At 41.4% G+C, this 25,921-nt stretch overlaps 2 protein-coding genes across 16 annotated transcripts in view; both read right to left on the bottom strand.

Annotated features, from left to right (window-relative positions):
- ELOVL7 (ELOVL fatty acid elongase 7) overlaps positions 1–25,094 on the bottom strand; it is a 63,396-nt gene extending 38,302 nt beyond the window's left edge. The window contains exons 1-2 of one of the 6 annotated variants that reach the window (XM_088152860.1): positions 24,955–24,977; positions 24,280–24,381 (exon numbers count right to left, since the gene is read on the bottom strand). The gene's annotated coding sequence lies outside the window, so the exon portion shown is untranslated. Of the gene's footprint in view, positions 1–7,323; positions 7,453–24,279; positions 24,382–24,954 lie in introns of those variants that run through there. The other 5 variants (XM_088152861.1, XM_088152862.1, XM_007429288.4 and 2 more) reach the window with 5 other exon arrangements.
- Positions 11,197–25,921, bottom strand: part of ERCC8 (ERCC excision repair 8, CSA ubiquitin ligase complex subunit) — a 73,871-nt gene continuing 59,146 nt past the window's right edge. For 2 of the 10 annotated variants that reach the window (XR_015798281.1, XR_015798285.1), the window contains exon 15: positions 25,416–25,490. Coding sequence is in view for 2 of the 10 variants with exons in the window: in XM_088152855.1 (XP_088008981.1) it covers positions 25,236–25,490 (255 nt within the window). In the remaining 8 variants the exon portion in view is untranslated. Of the gene's footprint in view, positions 25,491–25,921 lie in introns of all 10 variants that reach the window. The other 8 variants (XR_015798287.1, XR_015798286.1, XM_088152855.1 and 5 more) reach the window with 8 other exon arrangements.

Raw genomic sequence — 25,921 nt, 5'->3', positions numbered from 1 at the left:
CCAGAAGACTGGTGGAGGGCAAATGTTGTTCCTATCTTTAGAAAGGGGAAGGAGGACAACCCATGAAATTACAAGCCTGTCATCTTGACACCTAAACCTGATTATTAAGTTAGTAATTAAATTAGTAAGCACTTGGATGGGAATGCAACCATTAACAAGAGCCAGCATGGGTTTATCACAAACTAGTCATGCCAGATTAATCTTATCTCAGTTTCCTGACAGATCATAGACTGGGGAAATACTATGTGCAGACATAGTGTACCTTGACCTCAGCAAAGCCTCTGACAAAGTCTTTCATGATATCTTTATTAAGAAAATGATATAATACTGTATGGAGAAAAGCCAATTTGGTGTAGTGGTTAAAGATGCTGGACTGGAGCAGGAAGACCTAAGTTCTAGTCTGCCCTTAGGCATGAACGCTGGCTAACTTTGGGCCAATCACTGTTTCTTAATCCTAGACTGGGAAGTCAGAAAACATCCAAGAAGGCAGTACAGACATACCTCAGAGATATTGCGGGTTCAGTTCCAGGCCACCGCAATAAAGCGAATATCACAATAAAGCAAGTCACACACATTTTTTGGTTTTCCAATGCATATAAACATTATGTTTGCACTATATTGTAGTCTATTAAGTGTGCAACAGCATTATGTCTAAAAAAGGAATGTACATACCTTAATTAAAACATTTCTTAAAGACAACAATGAAGTTTGCCGCATTGATTGACTCTTCCTTTCATGAAAGATTTATCTGTAGCATGCAGTGCTATTTGATAAACGCAATATCTGCAAAGCGTAATTAAGTGAAGCACGATAAAACAAGCTATATCTGTACTGGCAAATCACTTTTGAAAATATTGCTAAGAAAACTGCATTGACTTAACCACATTGTCACCAGGATCAAGACTGACTCAAAGGACCATGACAATAATATTACAAGGGCTAAATGACAAAAGTATTACAGGAATGTGTAACTGGCTAAATAACTGTACTGAAAGAGTACTCATAAATGGTTCCACATAAGTGGAGGTGGGAGAGCAGTATTGAGTAGATTATCATACAGCTGTGTCCTGGGCCCCATTCAACCTTCTTATTCATGAAAGGGATGAAAGGGTTGAGGAATGATGACCACTTTTGCAAATTATACAAAATGAGGAGGAGTAGCTGGAAGAGAAAAAGAAGATTCAAAAAGTTCTAGGCAGGCTTGAGTAGTCAGCTGGAATAAAATTTCAAATGGAGTAATGTAAAGGCCTTCATCTGAGGAAAATAAATAAAAGTAATAAGTACAGGATGGGGGAGATCTGGCTTAGCAGTAGTTTATGGGAAGTAATTATCCCATTCTGTTTGTTAAGTCAGGCCTTACTTGAAATGGTGTGTCCAGTTCTAGGCACTGTAATCTAGGATGGTTTTCTTCAAACTGATTCCACTGAACTTAGGTTTCCATGAGGTCTTGAACGGGTTCCATAGGCCTAAGGGGAGAGGGGACTTCTCTACAAGGGACTAAGGCTCTGTCCCTTTTCCCCTTAGTCCCTTGATACTGAATTGGAATCTTAACCAAGACTATAATCAAGCTAGCAGACCTTAACCATGACACGTAGCTCCATCTTGTTTTAAGGGTACCTGGTCATGTCTCCCTCATTGCATCTAATCCTAGATTAGCAGCTAGTTTAAGGTTGAGCAGCAATTAGTCCTAGAAAATGATGCAAAAGTGCAACATTTTAGCTTTATTACTGACACTGCTGAGTGTTGGGTTTTTGTTATTGTTTTGGTTACCTACCTGATTTGAAAAAGCTTTAGGTCAAGACAGGTCCCATTTGTTGGGTTCCATTAGGATTAATCTGGGAGGACAACCCACAGCTTCCACGGAGCCTCCCAGCATCCTGTGTCACTGAATTTCAGCCATGTAATTTTTCAGGATTTCTTCAAGCTTAAAACCCCACTTCTAACCAAGAGAAAAGCAGTCCCCAATTGTCCTTATTTGAGCCATCAGGGCATTTTTAGGGCTTTGAAGAATGGATGGGTGCCATTCGTCTGCTTGCTCATTTATCTCTGAAAGAGGAATAGTCTTAATTTTTTCATCCCTTCTGTTGACATCACGTCCTGGAATATCTTCTGTAGCCATCAAAAGTTCAAGAGGCAGAATTATGAGTCTCCAACACTTTCAGGAATTGCCCCCTAGAACCAGACAGGCTGCAGACCACAAGAAAAATAGTACAATGAACAAAGGCATTCACTCATACACACCTCAGGGCTGCCTTATAAGCAAGGTAAGGCCAAGTTCTCTACACCCACCCATAAGAGTTTCAGCTGAATTTTCTTCTCCCTGGGAAAAGCAAACCTTGACGAGCGCCTGTTATAAGACTGTTCAAGATGTGACTGAAATTATTTGTCTTTTCTTGCTAAGTGTTTGATGTTGCCATTAAAGAGACAATGTGGCCGCCTCACTGAATCACATCAGTTAATAATGGCTTAATGCAAGGGAACGTTTGAAAAAAAAGTATAAATGTTGCATGTATTTCCACTCCTAACATCAAAAATATAACTCAATCATTAGTTTAAAAATATATCAAGGCCCAACGAATGATACCCCAAAACAGACACAACCCTAAATGAGTTGTACTCATATAGCAAGTTCCCTAAGCAGTTGCAACTTAAAGTACAGATCAATCTTCTTTTGAGATCAGACCATCCACATGTTAGCATAGGTTTTGAGACTGCCCTTTACATTCCGAGTTTGCTTTCTGAAGTGGTTTCACATGTACAATGTGAAAACGTAAGATATTAAATAGTTATTTCTACAGGAATAAATATAAATAGCAGAATGGTGTAACTCACTGCTTCTACATGGAATGGGGATGTAGGAATGGAGAAATTTTTCCTACTAATTTATGGGCATATATTCAGAATAGCCACAGAAGAGCAAAATGAAGAACTTTTCAAGTATCAACATTTGATACTTGTGAAAAGGAATCCCAAACCTTCTCACACATCTAAAAAGTACTTGGAAGAACTGCAAAATCTATCAAGACCACAGTATTTGAAAACATGAACATGCACTTATTTTCATTTAACACAATCAGAAATCTTAGCTAGAAAGCCCTTTATGTACTAAGGACATATACCAATACAAGCAAGGCCGTTAATTCTGATTCCTGTATTGGTGTGAATCTAAACTGAGGACATTCCTATGCAATCTAGTTATTGTTAGTACCTGCCCAAATATATACGCCATTGTTCACTGGTATATCTGAACCCATTAACATAAGATCACAGCAAATCTTATAGGCCAGCGTTCCTCAACCTCAGAAACTTTAAGATGGGTGGACTTCAACTCCCAGAATTCCACAGCCAGCCATGCTGGCTAGGGAATTCTGGGAGTTGAAGTCCACCCATCTTAAAGTTTCTGAGGTTGAGGAACCCTGTTATAGGCCATCCAATCCCAGACTTGATGCAGAACACCAGAAACAGAGCATCTCCAACCAAAGGCTTTCCAGTTCCTACTTGAAAGACGTCTAGTGAAGGAAAGTACATGCACTAGTTCCACTGTGGAATTGCTTTCATACCTAAGGAACCAGGAACAATCAGCATGGCAGAGTCAATGAGAGGGGTGAAGTCTGGCTGGCTTTGTGAAACTTCAAAAATCTTTGCAGTTTTCCTCTGAGATAAAGCTACTGCACTATATACAGCCATCTAAAGTTCAAAGGTCTGTGAGTTCCATTCCTAGTAGAGGGTTTGAACCCCACAGAATAACATCTGGCTATCCCAATAGATATAGATTCCCAATAAGGATGAAACCAGTAATGTGGTGCCCCCTGGTGATCACTTTAAGTGGAAGTACCACACAAGATAAACACTGCATAAAAGTAGAGAAATCCCCCCTCCCAAAGGATGGGGGTGGAAGTCATGTAAAACTGTACATGGGGGCATGACATAATATAACATCTGTATTTCTCCACTCTGAGAGGTTAAGGGAAGGTGGACTATTTATACCGTTCCGAGAGTACTTGGAGATGGAAATAAATGGGAAAAATATCAACCCTTCCTTTCTGATAAAATGGTTCATACGGTTCAGACCACTATGAGAAAAATGCCAAAAATGGCTTTGAAACAACATTGTAGGCAGAGGTTCCACAGGAACCTTCCCCATCACTTCTTTTCTCTTGGAAGAAGTGAACTGAGTATCTGTATGCCACATTGAAATTATGTGTCGGTACACACATCACACTGAAATATTTTTAAACTAACTTTTACTGTATACGTTGCAAGTGCTAGATTCATACAACACACTAAGTCAAACTTTTTCCAAACCACATTATGGCATTGCTTTGTTCACACTATATGGTAAAGATTATTATCAAGACAATGAGAATAGCCAACTAATGTTGCTAAAAATACGCGATACTTTTTGGCATTTTTATATATCCCTTCCAGCCTTGTAGCAATAATCCAGAGGTTGTTTCCCTCTACTTACTTCCTCATTCCCTCAATTTAATGTAATTAGTGACAGGAAAACAAAGCATCTACTTTGCCCTGCTTGTCTCCCAAATGTGAAATCAGTCACTTCTTGGTGGCTTATGACATACACTGAAGGCTTCTTCTCACTTTGTGCTCTAGGTATAAGATGCACATAATGAACCTATCTTTAAAAATACATGCATTATTACTTAAAGAGCTTGAATTTGTTCATTATCCTTTACCTAAAGAATTTACTGCATGATCATATCTTCCAGTATACACCAGTGAGATGGATTTACAGGATTTGCATAACATCAAATAATAATTTCATGGCTAACTTGAACATAGCTATTACAAAACTACAGACCATACCAGCTTTTTGTAGAGAGTAAAAAAAGCAGATACAAAGATAAGATTAGATTCAGTTTGGAAAAAAATAGGAAACCTGATGTCTTGGGATTGCAACTCCCAGAATTCATAGCTGTGATCATTCTGAGAGCTTATCTGAACTTATTTGAAGCATGCCAGGTTGTACTTCAAAAATACTAGGCATTTTATTCAATAAAGTATTATTACTGAAGGAGACAAGAAGCAGCAGCTGAACAAACTATTTTATTATTCTTATAATTAAGTAACTTGATTCTTACATTTAGATTTTCAGCTGGGTGCAGAGTTTTTCAAACAGTCTATTAGCTTAACAAATCCTAGGGAATTTTTTTCAAACCTGTTTCATTAATGTGTTTTTCTCTCTAGTAATTCAACTAGTCAGGCCATATCAGTTAATATTAAACAGTTAAAAGTAACACCAGCATTTTCACCCCTCCCCATACACACTTTCACTTACAGGGGTGGAGTCTCATGAAGGTGCAGAAAATTAACCCTTCACAGCTTTCTAAGCAAATCCTGGTACTCACAGAAGAGCTGAACTTGAGTATTCATAAAAGCTATACAATAGTTAGTTTCCAGAAAGAAAGCTGTGTTAGACTTTACAGCAAAACTACAGAATAAAAATAAGTGAAACAGTTTAATAAGTGAAACTCTTTAATATTCCAAAAGATTCCATTATTTTTAATTAAAATAAGTTCACCCTTAGTGTGACATTCAGCTCATAGCTGATTGGTTAAGTATGCAGAAATTCCATATGACAAGCTTCACAGATATGAGTGAAATGAGCCACCCAATTCTCATCAGATAACATCACAGACACCGAATCTTTGCACAATGCAGAAAATAATACCCCATCACTGGCTCATCCCCCACGAGAAAAAAGGAAACTGCTTTTGACTGAATCATACCTTTGATTCATCCAACACAACACTTTACAGGAGGCTACCCAACGTTTCAGGAAGATGTTTCTCCCGCCCTATGGGGCAATGACAAAACCTAAAACCCGAAGAAATCGGTACAGAAAATGTGACCGTGACCAAAGGCCACACCAGGAATGGACTACGGAAGTCCAGCACAGCAGAGGCGTGTCTTTGAACCCATCCTTCACACCGTTCACGGGGTTCGCGCGAAAGACACCCAGGTGGGCCACGGGCCCAGAAGAAACAGGGCGGGTGGCACTGCAGGAGGAAAGGACGCCGTTCGCAAACGGGGCCGTTCCACTAACACGCCAGTTCTGCCCGTTTCCCGCGTCCGCTTTCCCGGACAGGCGAACGACCCTTCGCAGGCAGGAACCGCGGCGACGCGACTTCTGCTTTGTGGGTCGGCTCGGGACCTCGCGGCGTCCCCTTCCCCGGGAGAGCAGCCGCCACGTTCTGATGTCCCAGGTCAGAGCAGGTCGTGTGTGTGCGGCCGGTCCCAGGCAACAGCGACAACTATTTAAAGTACCAATGGCCGGAGCGATCTCCCAAGAAGGACGGACGGACGGACGGACGGACGAACGAACGAAAGAAAGCTGTCTCCAACGGAGCCGCTTGTGTTTTAATGCCCAACACCAGGAAGCCGCGAGGCAGTGAATTTGCTTCTCCAACAGAGTTCACAGAATCTACTAAACACGGGTTAACAAAACACATTTGCTGCATTCACACTGCACGCTGTGCACAACTAAACCACATTACAGCTTGACGTAATGGCCTGGTTTCCACAACCCGCTAAATCACAAGCTACCCATGATAGCCTAGTCTGTGGCTCCTGCTAGAAAGAATGAGGGGTACTATCGGGACAATCCGGACCCCTCCATTTACATGTCAACAACAGCAACGTGGCCGGATCAACAGTCCACTTGGAACTGAGTTTTCCAAAAAGATCTTTCCCACTTGCTAAATTACTCGTTAGGGCCAGTCTTTCTCTCAGCATCCTCCAGCTTTAACAGCAGCACACCTGGAGGCACCAGCGCCGGGAAAGCTGGTTTAGGCAGTTTGCTAACTGGTGGGAACGCGCGCATCTCTATCTCCTGACTTCCCTCAATCCGCAGCAGCTCCCATCCAAGCCCAAACCCACCCAAGATGTGATCCACGCAGCAGGTCAAGCCATAAACCTTGTTTGATTTTGGCTTTACCTATTGTCTGAACCCTCCCGAGAGCGGATCGTTGACTTAAGGCTTTGTGTATTAAGAGAATCCAGTTAGTTGTGGCTTAATTAGCAAACCATAAATCAACAAGCCACTCGTTGTTTTCTTGCTTCTCCCAGGATCTCGCCACCTGCCCCGTAGATCCAGCATCCTACTCGCCGGCTGGGCCGCGAAGAGGCTTATTGGACCGTCCCACCGACGCGATCCCAAAGCTGAAAGTAGCTGGGAAATTGGAAGAGCCGCCTAAAGGTCAGCGCTCACAGCCTACCTCATCTCGCCTAAGTAAGGAGAGAACAACTCTAGGAGCGCCCGGTCTATTGAAAAGGACCCCTCCCACCAAGTTCCGCAGGGCTTACGCTCGGGTCCGAAACGAGAGGGAAGAGCACTCACTTAGCCGCCCTGGGGGAAAGGGGAGCCTCCTTCCCGCGGCCGCCGCACCAGAAGGCAACGAGCAACTGCGCGAGGAAAACGAAGCGGCCGCGGTATCTCCCCGTGTGGCCCAGCCCAGCCCAGCCCAGCCCTTCGCTGCCTCGCAAAATCCGCCCCTTGGGATTGGCCAGGGTGAGTAGTGAGTCATTTTTGTCTGCTTACCTTCCCCTTCCTCCGTCGCCTCCGCACGTGCTTCTTGGACGCCAAGCAGCCCCCGTTCAGCCCCCTTGGGCAGGTGGCCGAAGGAGAGGTTTTTGGGCGTCGAAGTTTTGAAGTTACCGGTTTTACATATTTCTCTCCCTCCACCGTTTACGCATCAGCTAAATACACTGAGGTCTACTCCAAACTATCGTATGCCATGCATTCTAAAGCAATGCTCATCTTTTAAAACAATCAATAATATATAATCAAAATGCAGCACAAAGACAAAAACTGTGGCCATGTTAAAAAAGAAAAAAGAAACACTGCCACTGTGGTGGAATGACTAAAATGCACTTTTAAAAAATCTGCTTAAAATATTAAACAAGCAAACAAACCACAGAATAAGGTAATGGAACAGATTGTGGGAGGGAATTCCATAATATTGATGCTGCCACTGAAAAGTCCCAGGCCCTAGGAAATTCAGGTCGGACCTCAGGGTGGATCACATACCAGGCCTTTGTCCAATGAACATAGTGTCCAGTTCTTGAGCTGTTATATATTGCCTTTCCTCCAAGTAAATGCACCTAAGCCACTTTTGTATTATTATATTATTCAAGCACCTTGAATTTAACTCAGAAATCTGTTGGGAACCAATGTAGCTTAGCCAGAGTAGGTGTGATGTATTTTCAGCGTGCCACTGGGTAACTTCCAAATATAATTCAAGGGTTATCCCATATGGTACATGGCAGTAATCTAACCAGATGTAACCAACACATCAATCATGACAGCTAAGATCATGGCAGCTGGGAGATCATGTATAAATGGAAATAGGCACTCTTTACCACTGAACTCAGGGATGGCACAGGAGATTCCCAAACTGCATAGCTAATGTAGAGAAGAGAACTATCGTATCTCCTTCTAGAGCAGGGCCACTCACTTCAGCTGAATGAGATATCTCCTAACTGCAAGTTTCAATTTGTTGTATCTCATTCAATCTGTGACCTGGCCCAGGGAGAAGCCAACCACAGAGCCCAGTATATCTGATGAGGTTGGAGAGAAGTAGGCTTGAATGTCCTCATTGTAATAGCACAGTGGGACTGCCCACTGCCCTTGACAATCACTTCCAGTGGCTTCATTAGCAATACCTGCCTTGACTGAGTTTGTGGTCAGTATTAGCCAAATGGGAGCTGATTCTAAAAGACATGTGATGGATCAAATGAAATTTGTCTAAGGACCTTGTTGTACTTGACATAAGGTTCACTTAAAGTACTGATTAGGGAAGAATACAGCACAGTGAAGTCAACACCCTTTAGCTGGATTTATGTGATGCTATAATCAGTCTCAGCAGTCAGTGCTTCAGCTGTATAGTCCAATCAGAAAAATCAATATGGCGGTTGAACCTCATCTCTGTAACTGCTACCTCCTAGTTATGGAGTATCACCATCTCCCTTAATCTGGTGCTTTCCAGATACGAATAATTATATAAGCTGAAGGTAGGATAAAACTTAATAGGGAGAAAGGGACTGTTGCAATGATTCAGGAAGTCAATAAATCTTAGGAGTTTTAATCATTCTGTTAATTGACCCCAAGGTGCATGTCAGTTAATAAAATCAGTTTTGAAGAAAGGAACCTAGTTCCTCTTATTGTTTCACAGCATACATTGACTGGATTTTTAATTCAGTTAATGTGACTTGCTTGTACAGTTTAGATGTTGAGTGAATCCAGCTATCATCTGTTAATGGTGATATGATGTGACTGATAGTGTAATTAATGGGTGTGAACCCTGCCAACTATCATTTATTCAATAAACCATGGTTGTAAACTGTAGCTTCATATTTGGGATGAATACAGTCCTAGGCTTAGAATTGTTTTATTCCCATGTAAAGCTTTTTTAGAGTTGCCTTGTTAATGGTTTGGAGCTGCTTCATAAAGCAATATGGCCTCCTCGCTTCTAGAAGCAAAGCATCCACCATGCTTTGTTTCATCTTGTTTCTGAACCTTTTCCATTGGACATGCTGGTTGAGGTTGCAAGGCAACCCAAGGGAAATCCACACATCTCCAGACCTCCACAAGACTATTTGAAGCACATTATGATGGAAAATGATGTCTGCATCAAGGACACCAAATAGCTATTCAGTCCTACAGTATATGATGCTTCCTGTTTGTTTTAATTCTTATTCAGTATTTAAATTCATTTAAAATAGTAAGCATCCCAAGTGGGTGTCAATGCACAGCGTGTATCTCCTCATAGATGGGGTGCAGACTACAATATGTTGATTTACAAGGCAGTCTGAAAGCCATTGCTGCTGCAAGAGCAAACCTCCAGCACCAAACATCTGTGTCCCTGCCTGATAAATATGATAGGAGTCCTGGCAAATGTATTGCCTTCCTTGCAATACAATACAATAATACATCTTCCTAAGGGAAGTGGGTGCTCAGAGTAGGAGGGCTGCTGCTGGATTTTGGACTGGAACAAGTATAATGCTGCCAGTAATGGTAGATTTTGCCCCATTTTCTGGGTTTATTATTTCATAATCTGAATTAACTAGTGCATCTGGATAGCAATTTGATTCTGTATTGGAGCCAGACATTGGTGATCTGACCTGCAATCAGTGGGATTGCAAGAAGACCCATGGCCACTGCTTAATCTCAGAATTGATGTTTACGTTGTCCTCCCACAGGTTTGGCAGAAGGAGTAGGTGAATCCTGCTCTTCAGGATTTACAAAGTAAAATAATCAATTGTTACATGTCTTACTTTTTATATGTCATAACCATCTGTCCCCAACAGTTTGTTGGTTCTCTCTATAAAGCTCTAATATAGTTCACACATTCTGCTGAGCTATAATGTGCCTTGAAAATCATATTATATGAACCCAGCCAATTGTGATTTATTAAAAAACTTGGTTAGCATATTGCATAAATTATGGCTTGTTTTACCATAAATTACTGATTAAAATAAAACATACTAAGCCGTAAACCATAGTTTATGTCAAGGTTCACACAATATGCTAAATCAGAACAGACAGTATTATGGTTTAGCACAATGTGTGAACTTCGGTCATTGTATATTTATACATAATATGACGTGCTAAAGCCCAACAGTTGGTTAATAGGTCCCACCATTGAAACAAGTCCTGTGTGGCCCTTTAACCAAGATCTCAGATTTATACAAGATTTTCACTATTGCTCAAACCTGAAGTAGTAGTCAGTTCTCACTTTCTTAATGCTCAGGATCATCCAATGTATACGGTATTAAAGCCCTACATAGAGAATTAAATGGCAAATGTTCAAGCTGGTTTCAGAAAAAGACAAGGAACAAGAGACATTATTCCTGATTCATGCTGGATAATCGAGAATGCCAAAGAATACCAAAAATAAGTCAACACTGGCTTCATTGACTCTAGAAAAGTCTTTGATTTGTCAATCATGTTAAACTTGGAATGTCCTTAGGAAAACGAGAGCCCTGTAACATCTCATTGTTCTCATGCACACCCTGTACACAGGAAGAGAAGCCACCGTGTGGACAGAACATGATGAACGAGATTGACTCCAGGTTGGCAAAGGAATGAGAAGGCTGAATATCTTCTGTTATTTATCCAATCAAGGTGTATGTTGCTTTGCAAGAATGGCAACTGACACAGAAAAACAAGACAGTGGAGGCTTTTATGCTTTTTATTGTATACAGAGAAGTTATTTACAGCAGGTATTTATAAGTATATATAACACAATCCTAGTGTTTACCTAGTATCAGGTTTCCTCCTAAGTCTCCCTCCCAGAGACTATTCCCTTCTAGCTTTCCTGCTTCTTCTCCTTTTCTTTCCATCTCCCTCCCCCCTTTCTAGGCTTATCAGCAGACAATGAAAAGAAAGGAATGGACTAGATTTACTGTAGCATGCTCAGCGCAGCTTGACTTTCTCCTGGATCTACTCAGGAGAACATCTGCTGCTTCTCCATTGGGGGAAGAATCTCTCTCAGGGTCTTCTGCCCAGTCCTTGTCCAGAGACCAGGGCTTCATCAATGACTGATGAACCCCTCCTTTCCAACTTGGGTGAAGATGTCCTCTCTCTGGGTCTTCACTTCCCTTCTTCCAGGGAAGCCACCCATGGACCTTTCTTCTCCCTCCCCGACCAGGAACCACCAACTGCTCTGCACACTCACATAACTTCACTCTCCAACTTTTCTCTCCACCCACTCCATTTTGCACAGTCTTTTTCTCTCCTCTCCAATTTTGAGTCATACTGGCAGCATGTCCCCCAGCAACTGAGGAGGTGGGTGTCCCCCCAGTGCTCTAGTCCCCAACATCTATATACCAGGCTGGACCAATGGGAATGCTGTCTCTAAATCTAACAGCCAGGTCAGCTCATCAGCCCTTGTGACTTTTTCTCACTCCATATGCTGACTCATGCCAGCAGAACTGCAGCCATGTTAGTGAACAACCATATGCCACAATGCTGAGTATGTACCAAGGGAAGCTGGATTGGAAGATGAGCATAGATTTAAAACTGGAGGAAGAAACATCAATAACTAGAGCTTTGCTGATAACACTACTCTTTATTTATATATCAAATTTATATGGTCCCCCATCTCCCAAAAAAGTGACTCTGGGCAGTGTACAACAAAGATATAAAATGATAAACATATCAAACAGTCTGTATTAAAAAGTTTTTAAAAACCATAAGGCATACAAGAGTTAGATGTTAACAGCAATAATGGAGCCACCTCAAGATCTCACTGGTCCCCTGGGACCCCCAGGCCTGATGACATAGCCAGGTCTTGAGGGACTTCCGGAACATACCATATTTTTCCGACTATAAGACGATACTTTTTTCTAAAATCCTTACCCTAAAAATTGAAGGATGTCTTATTCAAGGAAGTCAGCCGAGAACCGCGCGGTTGCAAAACTGCCCATACTGAGGCTTCCTCCTATTGCTAGCCTCCAATCACAAGTGAAATAGCTTGTCTCCCAAACAGACTTCCTCCAATCACGAGCCTGATGTAAATGACGTCAGCTGATGCTGAACAAACCAATTAGAGGAAGGCTGTTTCCAGAGACAAGCTATTGGCAGTTTCACTCATGCTTGAATGTAATCAGTTATGCAAAAGAGCCTGGAAATAGAACTGCAGAGAGACGGTTTGGACCTCCTCCCACCGAGTGTATCAGGTAAATGTTAACTAATTACTAAATAAAAATGTGTTCTGCACTATCTTTAAAATATTGATTTCTTAATTTTGGGTTGGAAAAGTGGGGGTCGTCTTGTACATGGGGGCGTCTTATTGTCGGAAAAATATGGTAAGTAAGGATGGAGCTAACCTCACTTTGGGAGGGGAGAACCATGAGAATGCCTGTAGTTGTTGGGGAACTTGTATGCCGCAATAAAGCATTTTATACATATTTGCTACATTATAATAACAATCCTCACAAGAACGTTCCTTCCATAAGGTGGGTGCCACGGCAGAGAAGGCCTGTCTCCTGGAACCCGCCAAGTGTAGTTCTCTAACAGGGGGGACCTGCAGCATGCTCTTCTGCTGGATCTAATGGGACAGGCAGATGTAATTGGGGATGGGCAGTCCCTCAAATAACCCAGCCACATTCCATGAAGGGCTTTAAAGGTCAAAAACAACACCTTGAATTGGACCTGGAAGCAGATTGGCAACCGATGCAGCTCGTGGAGCACAGGTGGAACATGTGCAGTTCTAGAAGCACATAAATGATCTGCAAACTTTAGTAATGAAATTCAAGGAACATAATGGAAAATCGGTACTATTATTAAATATAAAGAAGACTACACTAACTGCGGTAGGTACAACAACGAGCCTCAGAACTGGTTATGATAATGATAATGATCTACCATCAACAGTAAAGTATCCAGCAGTCAAGAAATATCCTGCAGACTAGCACTTAGTAGGGCTGCAATGAAGGCCTTAAAAGCCCAAGTTGAAGAAAATCTATTTGTATGGTAAGAGTCAACACTGACTTGATGGTACTTACTCAAATCATGGTTTAGCACAGTGTGTGAACTTCTGCCATTGTATATTTAAACACAGCATAACATGCAAAGGCCTGCCTATTTAAACCTATGTGGCTTTTTAACCAAGGTCCCAAATGTATACAGGACAAGATTTACACTGTTGCTGACACCTGAAGTAGCCTCCATTTCTGATTTGCAGGAATCTACATTTAAAGCCAGTTACTAAACTTGCAGGGAGTGAAAGGATTCCATTTCAGTAAGAACTTGTAAGAACTACTGTTTAACTATAAGAATTGAACTTACTACTTTTTCCTTCTTCACATTGTCTCTCTTTTTTTCTTTTTTTAAGAAAAAGAAAAGCTTTTTTGATTGTAAGTGAATGGGCTTATTCTCATTGGTGTTCTGCAAACCATTCTAGGACCATTTTTGGCTTAAGAATGATATGAGGCATGTAAAGTTGCATGCAAAACTTTAGGCACCCTTGATCAAATTGTATGTTTGAATGAATCCCTAAGTCAGTGTTGTCCAAACTTGGCCACTTTGAGTGGACTTCAACTCCCAGAAGTCCCCAGCCAGCATGGCTGGCTGGGGAATTCTGTGAGTTGAAGTCCACTCATCTTAAAGTGGCCAAGTTTGGACAACACTGCCCTAAGTGAACAAAAGCTGACACAACCTCTGCATGATGTCTTTCTGCATACATTTGAATATATGCTTACTATTTATGTCCAGTTATTTACCACTTCAAAATAAGAAATCAGTGAACATAGCAAGTTCACACTGAAAAGAAAAGCTGGAAATCATATGTAAAGTTAAGTTAGTTTTCTTGTTATGTGAACAATTAGCTTGCATATGAGAGAATAACATTTTTTCTAGTTTTTACAGTTAATTAATTTAATTATTCTTTTTTGTAACTATCACTTGCACTAAACAAATCTCCTATTTTATTAAACTTTCTTAATCCATAACGGTTTGGCTTTTGCAGGATGGTGTCTTTAAATAAGTACTTGTGAAGAACAAAACAGGACAATTCTGAGTGTGAATATCAAAGCATTTAAAAATTCAGGTGAGAATGCCATAATCTACTGGAACAGAGTTTGATGTAATGCCATTCAACCTTCTCATTCTGAGCTCTCTTACAAATAACTATATTCAACAGTTGGCAAGATCTAGCCAAACCTGGCTGATCTTGAAAAAGTTCAGGAGGGTCAGTCCTACTTAGTTCTAGGATTATAAATGATCAGAGCTGTAGATTGTAGCTATAGATTGGGAAATAAAGGTATATTGGAAGACGGCAATAGCAAACTACTTTTATACTATTGCCAATAAGTCAACTTAGGTCAAGGAGGCTTTGCCTCCATCATAAACATATTACAAGAAACTTGGAAAACATGTTTGGATTGCAGGAAATTCAACAAATGCAATTGCATTAAAACCTGGTGGTTGCTTTGTGCATAGATGGTAAGTTACTAAGCTAGCATACTTGTACTCATAAACTAGGTAATGTTCTAATAATGAAAGAGACTCAAAAAGAAGAAAGAAGAGTATAGAACAGTACAAGGATTAGAAGGTATGGTTGGAATTACCTCATTACTATTTTTAATGGGAAGTGTTGCTGAAATAATTGTAGGCTTGGAAAGATTTGCGTGCAAGAAGCAATCTAGATTTGAATGTTCACTCAGATTTACAAACTATATTCACATAGTACACTAAACCCAAACCAACTAAAACCACCTTAAGTTGTGTGCACCCTGTAATTATGGTTTCTAAATTATCAGATTAAAAACTTTACTATTGCCAAAAGTCAACAAAACAACAAACAAGCAGACAAATACAAAAAGACACACTAATGATTAATATAGGAGAAATGCAATCTTCAAGAAGGATAATCTGTCCCTTTTTTTGAAGCTAGGTAACAGAATTTTGTAAGTAACCTGAAAGTTCTCGTTGGCTAATAGAAAGGCTACATAATAATCATCTGATTGCTCCAGCATTATTCAGAAAGAAAGAGAGAAAGAAAAAGAGAGAGAGAAAGAGAAAAAGAGAAAAAGAAAGAGAAAGAAAGAAAGAAAGAAAGAAAGAAAGAAAGAAAGAAAGAAAGAAAGAAAGAAAGAAAGAAAGAAAGAAAAAGAAAATGTTAGCATAAAGCAAAATACACAGTTTAAAACATTTGTGGGATTGTTTGGATTTTCTCCATAGTACAAGGGTGTATATCACAAGTTACAGTTTTGTGATACCTGCCCTGCAGCAGTGCAGAGGGAAAGGTGTTACAATAGGCCCTTGTAAAGGCCCATCAGTATTTAGTACAGATCAAGGTGTAAGATGCCATGACTCTCCATTCAAATACAATTGGGATCCTACAGAAACTGGATAACCCTAGGAGGCATTGTGCAACCAATTCTGTGACGTGGCTTGTATTTAACGTACATAAGTTCCAGCTGTTGCTTTTAAATGCCAGGTGGGTTTGTAATAAGGCCTCCCTCATCTGTGATCTGCCTGTGGATGAGAGAGCTGACCTGGCATGTGTTACTGCGACCTGGTTGGGCCTGGAAGTGGGGGTGCCCCTCTTGAGAAATGTTCCTGGTTGGGTTTTGAGTGTGGCACCAGCTGAGAACCCAGGACAGGGGTGGTGGTATGGCAATTGTCATCCAATAATCGCTTATGGCTTTCATGGGTGCTGCCCCCACAGGTCACTGGATGTGAGACCCTGTTCATTAAGTTGGGCTCTAGGGATCAGTTGGGACTGTTGCTGTTGTACCAGCCTCCCTGCTGCATAGCAACCTCACTGCCTGAGCTCTTAATTCCATCTCCAGGTTGGTGGTGGAGTTCAGTCTTGGGGGGACTTCAGTCTGCTTCTCTGGGAGTGGGGTCTGAGGTGGCTCAGGAGTTCATGGCCACCATGATGGCCATGGGCCTATCCCAAGTCATCCAGAGCCCAACACAGGACAGTGGTCACACACTGGATCTGGTGTTCCTGTTAGAGCTGTGGCTGTATGATCTGCAATTGGGGGAGCTGTTGGTGTCCCCCTTGTCATGGTCAGATCACGACCTGATTACCATGGGATTCTCTGGTGCCGTTCTCCACTGCAGGGAGGCTGGACCCATTAAATTGGTCCATCCCCAGCGACTGATAGACCTGGATGGGTTCCAGAAGGAGCTGGGGGTTGTTCCTGCTGGTCTGTTGCAGAGTCCATCCAGAGCCTTGGTCGCTGCCTGGAATAAAGGGGCAGCTGAGGCTTTGGATCAGATTGCACCTATGCAGCATCTCCCCTCTCGTAGATCCCATCACTCCCCATGGTTTACGGAAGGGTTGAGGGAGATGAAATGACAGAAAATGTCTAGAGCATCGCTGGCGCTCATCTAGGGACAAACTCGACTGAACTTGGGTTAAAGCTGCTATTAAGGCATACCTTGTGGCAATAAGGGCGGTGAAGTGACAGCACTCTTCCACCCTTATTGCAGCCTCAGACTGCTGCCCTGCAGCCCTGTTTTGGGTGATATGAGCCCTCTTGGGTAAAGGAGGCCCAGGGGACCTTTTGCAGGGTTGTGTGGAGGAATTTGCTCAGCATCTGTTGGATAAAATTGCTTGGATTCATTTGTAGTTGGATGCTGGCTTTGCTGCAGGTCTGGGGAGATGCTTAGGGAGGAGTCTTGCCTAGTTATCTGAGAACAGTTTGAACCTGTTGGACCTGAGGAAGTGGACAGGGTCCTTAGGACTGTGAGCTCAGCCACCTGCTCTTTAGATCCATGCCCCTCCTGGCTTGTGAAAGCAGCCTGGGGGGTGTCATGTGGGTGGGATCTAGTGATGATGAATTCTTCTCTGAGTGAGGGGGTTATTCCTTTGACTCTTAAGGAGACTTTGGTTCACCACCTCCTCAAGAAGCCATTGCTAGACCCCACGATACTGGACAATTTTTGTCCAGTATCCAACCTCCCCTTTTTGGGAAAGGTGATTGAGAAGCAACTTCAGAGGACCTTGGATGAAGTGGATTATCTGGATTCTTTTCTGTCAAGGTTCAGACCTGGGTATGGTACAGAAATGGTATTGGTCACCCTTTTGGATGATCTCTGGTGTGGGTGGAATGGTGTTTGTGTGTCCATCCTTGCCTTACTTGACTTCTTGATGGCTTTTGATACCATCAATCATATTAACCTTCTGGACCGACTCAGAGGATTGGGGGTCAGTGGCATGGTGTTGTGCTGGTTCACCTCCTTTCTACAGGGTCAGTTCCAGTTGGTGGTGATTGGGGAGAAGAAATCCTGCTATGTGGGGTGCTGCAGGGGCCAGTGTTCTCTTCTTTCCTATTTAACATCTACATGAGACCATTGGGGGAACTTGTCTGTTGCCAAGGGGTGAGGTATCATCAGTATGCTGATGATTCTCAGTTGTACATCTCTGCCCCAGGCAAATTAAGTGATGCTGTGGCCGTCCTATCAAATCTTTAAAGTGGTCCTGTCACTATTCCTTCATTTCATTTTCACCCCAAGTCACCATATGGCCTCATAGATATTGACCTCTACCATCAGGAATTTGGTCAATTGAGGCTTTCAAAGAATGCTGTGCCACAAGCAGCATTCCCTACAAATGGTAAAGACAATACCAATTTCTGCTCATTTTGGTTAGTATACCACAAGCACAACCAAAGCCCTGTTTCACCCCAAGCATGTTCACATTATTGTTTGCAAGCTAAGGTTTATCATCTAGGGATTACTTTGCAAGCTAATGACTTGTTGCCTGCCTCCCACCAACTAAGAGATATATGCAGTGTACTTGACAGTTTTCTCTGGCAAGATGGACTGGAAACAGATAAGCAAGTACATATGCATATAAGAACTGCTAATAAGTAGATTTATTGTAAAGAAGCTGAGAAGCCATTAGAAAATAATTCCAATAATTGGTATCAAATGCAAGAACTATTTATAGCGAAATCACGGTTCAAATTTTTGCATGTCTTTCTTCTACCCACAAGATATAACAAACTAGAAGCCAGTCTGTTTTTGGTGGAAGTAACAGTTCCTAGTTGTTTCTTGCTTTGGGAGAAGACTGGTCTAGTATCAGGCTGTTTGTCTGTGACTGAGAACTAGCTCTCACAGTACTGATACACAATCACCCTCCAAAGACTGGGGAAATGCACATTCTGGAGAGGTCATATTTCTTGATACTCTGAATGACTATACCTAGAAATAGCTACTGAAAGAGGCAACAAGGGGAGACAGTACTGGATTTATTCCTAAACAGGGCTCAGAAACATGCTCAAGACCTAAAAGTTATTGTACCAATTGAGAATAGTGATATTAATGGTATAATCTTTAGTATGTAAAAAGTAAACACAAGCCAAGAAAATCGAAGCCCAATGCAATCACATTTGATTTTAAAAGAGCAAGCTTCCAAAAAGAAGAAGAGGAAGAGGAGGAGGGGGAGGGAGGGAGGGAGGAGTGGAGATTAGTAGAAACAAAGCTGAAAAAGAGAATAAATAAGGTTAGTTCTTTTCACAATGCTTTGAAATTACTCAAAACTGCTATAATAAAAGCTATGCCAGATCTCAGATCAGAAGAAGTTCCACAAAGTCCAAGAGGATACCAGAGTAATTAAGGAAGAAGGTCAGACAAAATAAAAGACATGAAGAAAAAGGAACACAAAAGATATACAAGCAGTTATAACAAACAAAAAAACCTCTTTTTTTATTTAGGAGTGCATGGCAAATTCTTAATAAGAATCTAACCAGGCTGTTGATATTAAAAGTGATATTAAAAGAGAAAGAAGAAATAGCAGAGAAACTAATTAATTATTTGCTTCTTTTTATTCTGAGGACATAGGATAAATGCCCATTATTGAACCGGCTTTTACAGGAGGAAGACTGGATGAACTGAGATAAATAGAGGAATGAGAAATGAGAAATGACGTTATAAGTCAAACATGCTAAAATTTTACGTAATTAATCAACCAACCAGTCAACCATCTAAACAGCATCCACTCATGAGTTGTTTAAAAACTTAAATGTGAAAATGTTGGTATATAAACAAATATTATTAAACTTCCCGTTAACATCTGCATCTGTTCCTGAGGGGTACAAAGTAGCCTCTATGACCCTAAGTTTAGGACAGGATTCAGGGGTGTTATAGGAATTTGTGAGCCAGTTAACTGTCTGTTCTGGGGAAAATGGTAAAAAAACCTATTTTCTCTTAAATAATATCTATGAATTAAGAAAATTAAATAGAACCACCTTTTCTGAAAAGGATTCTACCAAGATATTTGTTTTAGATTTTTCATCTTTAAGAGCATATTTTTTCTTTTGGTAAATAGGATAACTATAACAGTTGCATGTATGTATTTCTGGTGAATAATTATGATGATTACATATGTGTATGCCTTGCCATCTCCTCCATTTTCAAACTAAATTTTGTACCAACAATTTAATTCAAAATTAAATATTTATTTACCACCTGAATTATTTTATGTATCCTCTCTGAGCACAAATTCAGAATATCTCAGGTCAAGAGGTTCAACAGAAATCTCTGAAAAGTAAGAAACTCCAAGCAAATAAAATTGCATATTTAGTTATTCATCATCATAGCTTGATACCATCTGCTATGGTATCCTTCTGAACTATCTGCGGGGATTGGGAGTAAGGGCACAGTGTTCCAATGGTTCTCCTCCTTTCTCTTTAGATGATTTCAGTTGTTGTTGACAGGGACAGAGAGCAAGCCAGAGACTATGTGGGGTGCCCTCAGAGTTCAGTGCGCTCACCCTTACATCTACATGAGGCCGCAGGGTTAGGTCATCTGTCAGGTGGGATACATCAAATGATATCCAACTTGATAGCCAACCAAGTGATGCTATCAAAGTCTTGTCCCAGTGCCTTGGAGGCTATATGAGTTTGGATGGGAAGGAACAGACATAGACCCAACCCTGACAAGGCTGAATGGCTGTGGATGTTTGGTCTTCCCATGTCTGGGGTGGTTCCATCTTTGGTCCTCAGTGGAAATGCCCTTTCCTGTTCAGGACTGGTGTGCAACTTGGGGGTCCTCTTGGACTCTCAGCTTCTGCTTCAGTAGCAGGTAGCAGTTGTATTCCAGTTGTACCCATACCTAGTCCTGATGGTCCTTGAAAGAGTCACTCAGGCTTTGGTCACCTCACAATTGGACTACTGCAATGGAGTCTACATGGAACTGCCCTTGAAGACCACTCAGAAAGTGCAGCTGGTCCAGAATGTGGTGTCATGGGCAGTTCTAGGCAGGTCACTGCATTCCCATGTGTCACTTTTGTGAGTTGCCCTAGTTGTCAGTTGGCTTCTGGATGCAATTCAAGGTGCTGGTTATTACCTGTAAAGCCCTTCATGAGGGACTGAGGGACTGCTTATGCCCTATAGTTTCTACCTATTCCACACGGTCTGACAGAATTGTCACACTCCTGTCCTGATGATTAAACAATGTCCCCTGGTGGGACCTGGGAAGCAGGCTTTCTCTGTCATGGTACCTGTCCTCTGGAACATGATTCCCCCTGATATTCACATGGCCCCCAGCTTGACCTACTTAAATCAGCCCTTAAAACCTGGCTTTGTCTCCAGACCTGGGTTAAAACAGATAATAGACCTCTTGTGTAATGTTCTGGTTTTTCTAAATGATTGTTTTCCTATGAACTTTCAATTATTTTTTGTGGTTTTATTCTTACTGTGTATTTTGTAAGCTGCCCAGAGTTGTAACATATTGGGGCAGCCTATACAATTCATAAATAGTTCCTATTTACACTTTTATTTGGGGGTTGCTTGTGCAAGATCACTGTTCCACTATGCATATAGCACATGTGGACTCATAGTAATTGCACTTGAAACTTGTTAACTTGTCAGTTTTATTACTTTTATCTCTCAAACTGCAGCTTATATTTTCACATGAATGTTTCAGAAGTGGATTAGTGTTAAGCTATTGCTCTGTTCTTGCAAACTAATTGACTATTGGGGTATAATGGAAGGCAGGAGTGATGCAGCAAGTGGACTCTGACAGAGTATTGGTGCATGTGGTGTCAAGGCCCTAACAATAACCAAACAAGCTAGATTCTCACAAGTCTTGTTGGTCAGGCTTATGCAAGGAAAAAGGGTTAATTTACAAAGCCTTGAAATGTGTGTGTACTTGAAATTCAAGCCTACATTATATAGTGGTAAGGGTGACAAAATAGCATTATTTCTCTGCTCTTAATGCATCCTTGAATTGTTATCCAGCAGCAAGACATACAGACCCTTTTAAGGGAGGATGGGCTAGAATAACACTTGTTCGGTTGATGTGCCTCTGGACAATAGAATTGATCAGATCTACTTGGAGTTATGCCAACTGGACAGATTTAGTTAAGTTGATGGAAGCCTTGCTTGGTAAGGTTAAGTGGGTTGAGTTTGAGCCTATTAATCTTGAGGAAGTGGACAGGATTCTTCATAACCTCAGCAATGCCATCTGTGGGTCATAACCCTCCCCTTCCTATTTATTATTTCACAAGGCTGATATGCCTTTTCAGTTATAAAACCAATGCACCCTCCCATCCAGTAACAATCAAGATAAAATAACATCATCATCACATCATCATCACCATCAACAAGCATATTGTATATCCTAAAAATAAATAATATAATAAATAACAAAAGTTAATTCTCATTGGTATATCATAAATCAATGATATATTAAGGAGAATTCATCCAAAATAACCATGGCTTAGTGCAGGACAGAACCCGATTCTCGGTCACTTGCCAAAAGGCTTCTTGGAAAAGCCAGGTCTTAACAGGCTTTCTAAATGCCAGCAGAATCGGTGCTGACCTGATCCCAGGGGGAATGCTGTTCCATACAAGGGGGAAAACAATAGAAAGGGTCTGTCTTTGTGGCTCCTAGTGGCAGTACCATTACAGCTCCTGGAATAATGAGGCAAAGTGGCAAAATGAGATGCACCTGTAACAACTTGGACTGCTGTATTCTGGACCACCTATAGCTCCTGTATGGTCTTCAAGGACAATCCCATGTAAAATGCTTTGCAATAGTCCAACAAAGAGGTGACCAAGGCATGACTAACCATAACCAGGGTCTCCTGGTTTAGAAATGGCTGTGATTGGCACACAGCTGCCACTGGCTCCTTGTCACGGATTCTTTTTTTTGAACCACCAATAACCTGATTGACCCAGACTCAATAGGCACAAAGCACTGGAAAAATGGACAATTGATTGGGTTTTTGTATCTCCTCTCAGTGGATGGGGGGAGATTTTTATTTTACAAAAATAAAGCTTACAAATTAAAAAAAAAAATTTAATCGCCTTCAACTAGTGCAGAAATTAAGCTTAATAGTAAAACTATTTTCTGTTTTAACCATCTATTTACTCTAAGCTCTTCATCTACACTATTGTCTTTAAAGTCCAATTTCGCTATATTCTCATCTCTCTATTCTATATCTTATATATTTGTTTATGGCTGACTTCTATATTTCTGTTGTCTTAATCCCTATATCTCTCAATTGTCATTCTCTATAGAGCTATATGTCTTTTTCTACAGAGTTCAATCTGTCTTTCATCTTTTTTGGTTTCTGCTGTTTCTGTTCTGTCAGTCCTTACTTTTCATTCATCTTTTCTCTTTGTTTGTTCTTATCTGGGCTTCTTGAGTCTTCTTCTCTTCTTCTGAATCTTTACTCCACCTGAGGGAAATAACTTGAAGAACTTTTAGCTCACACCAGTTTTGAGGGAAGGAAATAAACGCCTCTCTGTCCCCAATTTCCTCAGTTGCCGCTTCCTTTCCTGTTGCCTGTTCTCATCAGGGCAGTCTGTCTTTCAGTTTGCCTCTTTATTCAACTCCTGGGCTTTGGCTCTGTTTATTCAGCCTCTTCCTCACAAGGCCTGTGGTGGTAGAGCTCCCAGGCAGCCATCTTGCCTTCCCGCCGTCTTGCCTCACACTGGTTTGATTGGCAGCTGGTGACAGGGGCGTGGGGGTTCTTTGCTTTCCAAGGACTGGACACACCACAGCGTAGGAGATAACTGTACAAAATGCTGTATTGTAGCACACCCCTTTCCTAATATAGACTGTTGCCATGGATTCACTCTCCTAGGCTTTGCAAGTTGATGTTAGCATGTTTGCAAGTTTGATGGTTAGTTCTTATAACAAATGAGAGTCTTAAAGTTATAAAGTGGCATACAACCTTTGCCTCCCTCCAAAAGTTCTTGCACTTGTTGGGTTAGGTGCTGCCTCAGTGTGGTTGCTCCACTAAGCCAAGATCCAGGCAGGAATCAACCACAAAGGGCTGCTTACCATAGTTTGTGGTCCTGGCAGTTGACTGATAGCCCTCTTGCTTATCTGTAATAGTCGCACATTCTAGACTTCGCTTCCCACTTCGTTCGTTTGTTGTCTTCTTCCTATCCATCTCTCCTATATACCCACACTTTTGTAGACTAAGGGTCTGGGTGGGGTAAGGCTGCCTATGGACCTTGCCACGTTTCTAAAAGTGCTAGGGTGTGGGCTCAATTAGCCAGACAGTTGGAATGCCAGTATTTATGCTTGTGAGTAAACTGTGAGGCGGGGGGGAGGGGTTAAGGAATGAATGAGTCCATTTCCTCTCAAGTTTCTGGGGCTGTAAACTTTTACGACCCTTTGAGAAAAAGTATGAATTTAGCCTTGGGGAAGAGGGGAGTAGGAAGCATTTCTGCTTGATTGCAGCTGCTTTTCCTAAATGCAGGCAGCAATCCCAGCTTCATTCCTTCACAGGGGGAGGGCCAAGAAGGGAGGGAGGGGAAGGAAGGAACCCAGGTGCTTATTACCTGCTCAGGCAGTCGGTCCTTCTACACTCCTCAGGCAGGATCGGTGAGCCCAGGAGAATCCTGAGTTATAAAGCAGTTCAGCACAGGGGAGCAGGACTCTGTCTGGAACCAAAGTTGGAATAGCCCCATCTTCAAATGGTTCCCAAACCCAAAGCCCATCCAGCTTGTTAGAATTAAACCTGTGTCTGTTTCTTTCTACCTAGATAGCCTCCTGACACTGGGATAGCATCTTGATAGCACCTCCTGTTCAGCATAGGGCTAAAATATATAACTGGATATCATCAGCATATTGTATATTTATTTATTGTTTTAATGGGTTGTGAGCTGCCCAGAGTCCCCCATTGGGGGGAGATGGGCGGGGAACAAATTTAATAAATAAATAAATAAATAAATATTGATGGTATCCGATTCCATGCTAATAGATGACCTATCCCAGCAACTTCATGTAGACATTAAATGGGAGGAGAGAGATGATTGAGCCCTGTGGCACACTACTCAACACCTCCGTGAGCTACCATTTTTCCCCTCTCCACCTCCCAATTCTGAGTTACACACATACTGACAGCTTCTGTTACAAACTCAAGGTACTTATTGTAGTTTTAAATCTTTACTAAGTAACACCAGCATGCTGTAAACCCAAAGCTTTCTGTTTAGAAAATAGACACAAGAACTTACTTTTGCAAGAATCTGGTCTCAAGTTCAGGAAGTTCCAAGAATAACCAGTTTCCAGTCCAAAATAATCCAAGTAGTCCACCACAGCATACAGACAGTTGATCAACTGATGAAGTGCCATCAGTTCAGTATCAACTCTTGGATAGATTTTCTCCATGACAGTCTGTCCCTAACCTGGTCCTTCAGGTCTTCCAACATCACTACTGCAACTGAGTCCATCTACCTTGGTGTTAGTCTTCCTCTTCTTCTCTTTCCTTCTACCTTTCCCAGGATCAGAGCCTTCTCTAGAGAGCTAGGTTGTCACATAATGTGTCTGAAGTAGAGTAATTTGAGCCTGGACATTTGTGCCTTGAGTGGGAACTCTGAGTTGATTTGATGATCCATTTGTTTGTTTTCTTGGCTGTCCATGGTATTCTCAGTAGTCTTCTCCAACACCAAAATTGAAAAGCGTCAATACTCTTCCCATTCTTCTTCTTCAAAGTCCAGTTTTTGTTTCCATAGATTGTTACAGGGAATACCACTGGTTGCAATATTCTGATCTGTAGATATAGACACATAGACACAAATCTGAAATAGGTACTATGAACAGTTTCATTTAGCTGCTCTATATGAACACTGAACAGCACCAGACATGCTCTAATCCTTTTTTTTTAGTTTCAGTGATCATAATTATAAATCAGTATAGTTCATAGTTTGCACCTAAGTGTTAAAATTTGAAACAATATTTGATGTCTTTCTATGATGAAATGACTTTACACAGCAAAAGATGGGTGGTTTGGACATGTTTGTTCATGGCATAAGGATGCTCACAACTTTCCTAACAACTCCCAAGTGTGAAAAGGAATAGGGGACTTTACCATGCATAGTGGGCTTGTGAAAAAGCAAAGGAATTTTGGGTACAAATTCATACAATGATGCAAAAGATTCTGCAGATTAATATGATGATGAAACCATAATTATTTTTATTCAG

Source organism: Python bivittatus, unplaced genomic scaffold (genome assembly GCF_059951505.1).
Source record: "Python bivittatus isolate LINGU-HERP-01145 unplaced genomic scaffold, Pbiv_v1 ctg000570_np1212, whole genome shotgun sequence".
NCBI lineage: Eukaryota > Metazoa > Chordata > Lepidosauria > Squamata > Pythonidae > Python > Python bivittatus.
The sequence above is the reverse complement of the archived record's forward strand: the minus strand, read 5'-3'. Positions and strand labels throughout refer to the sequence as shown.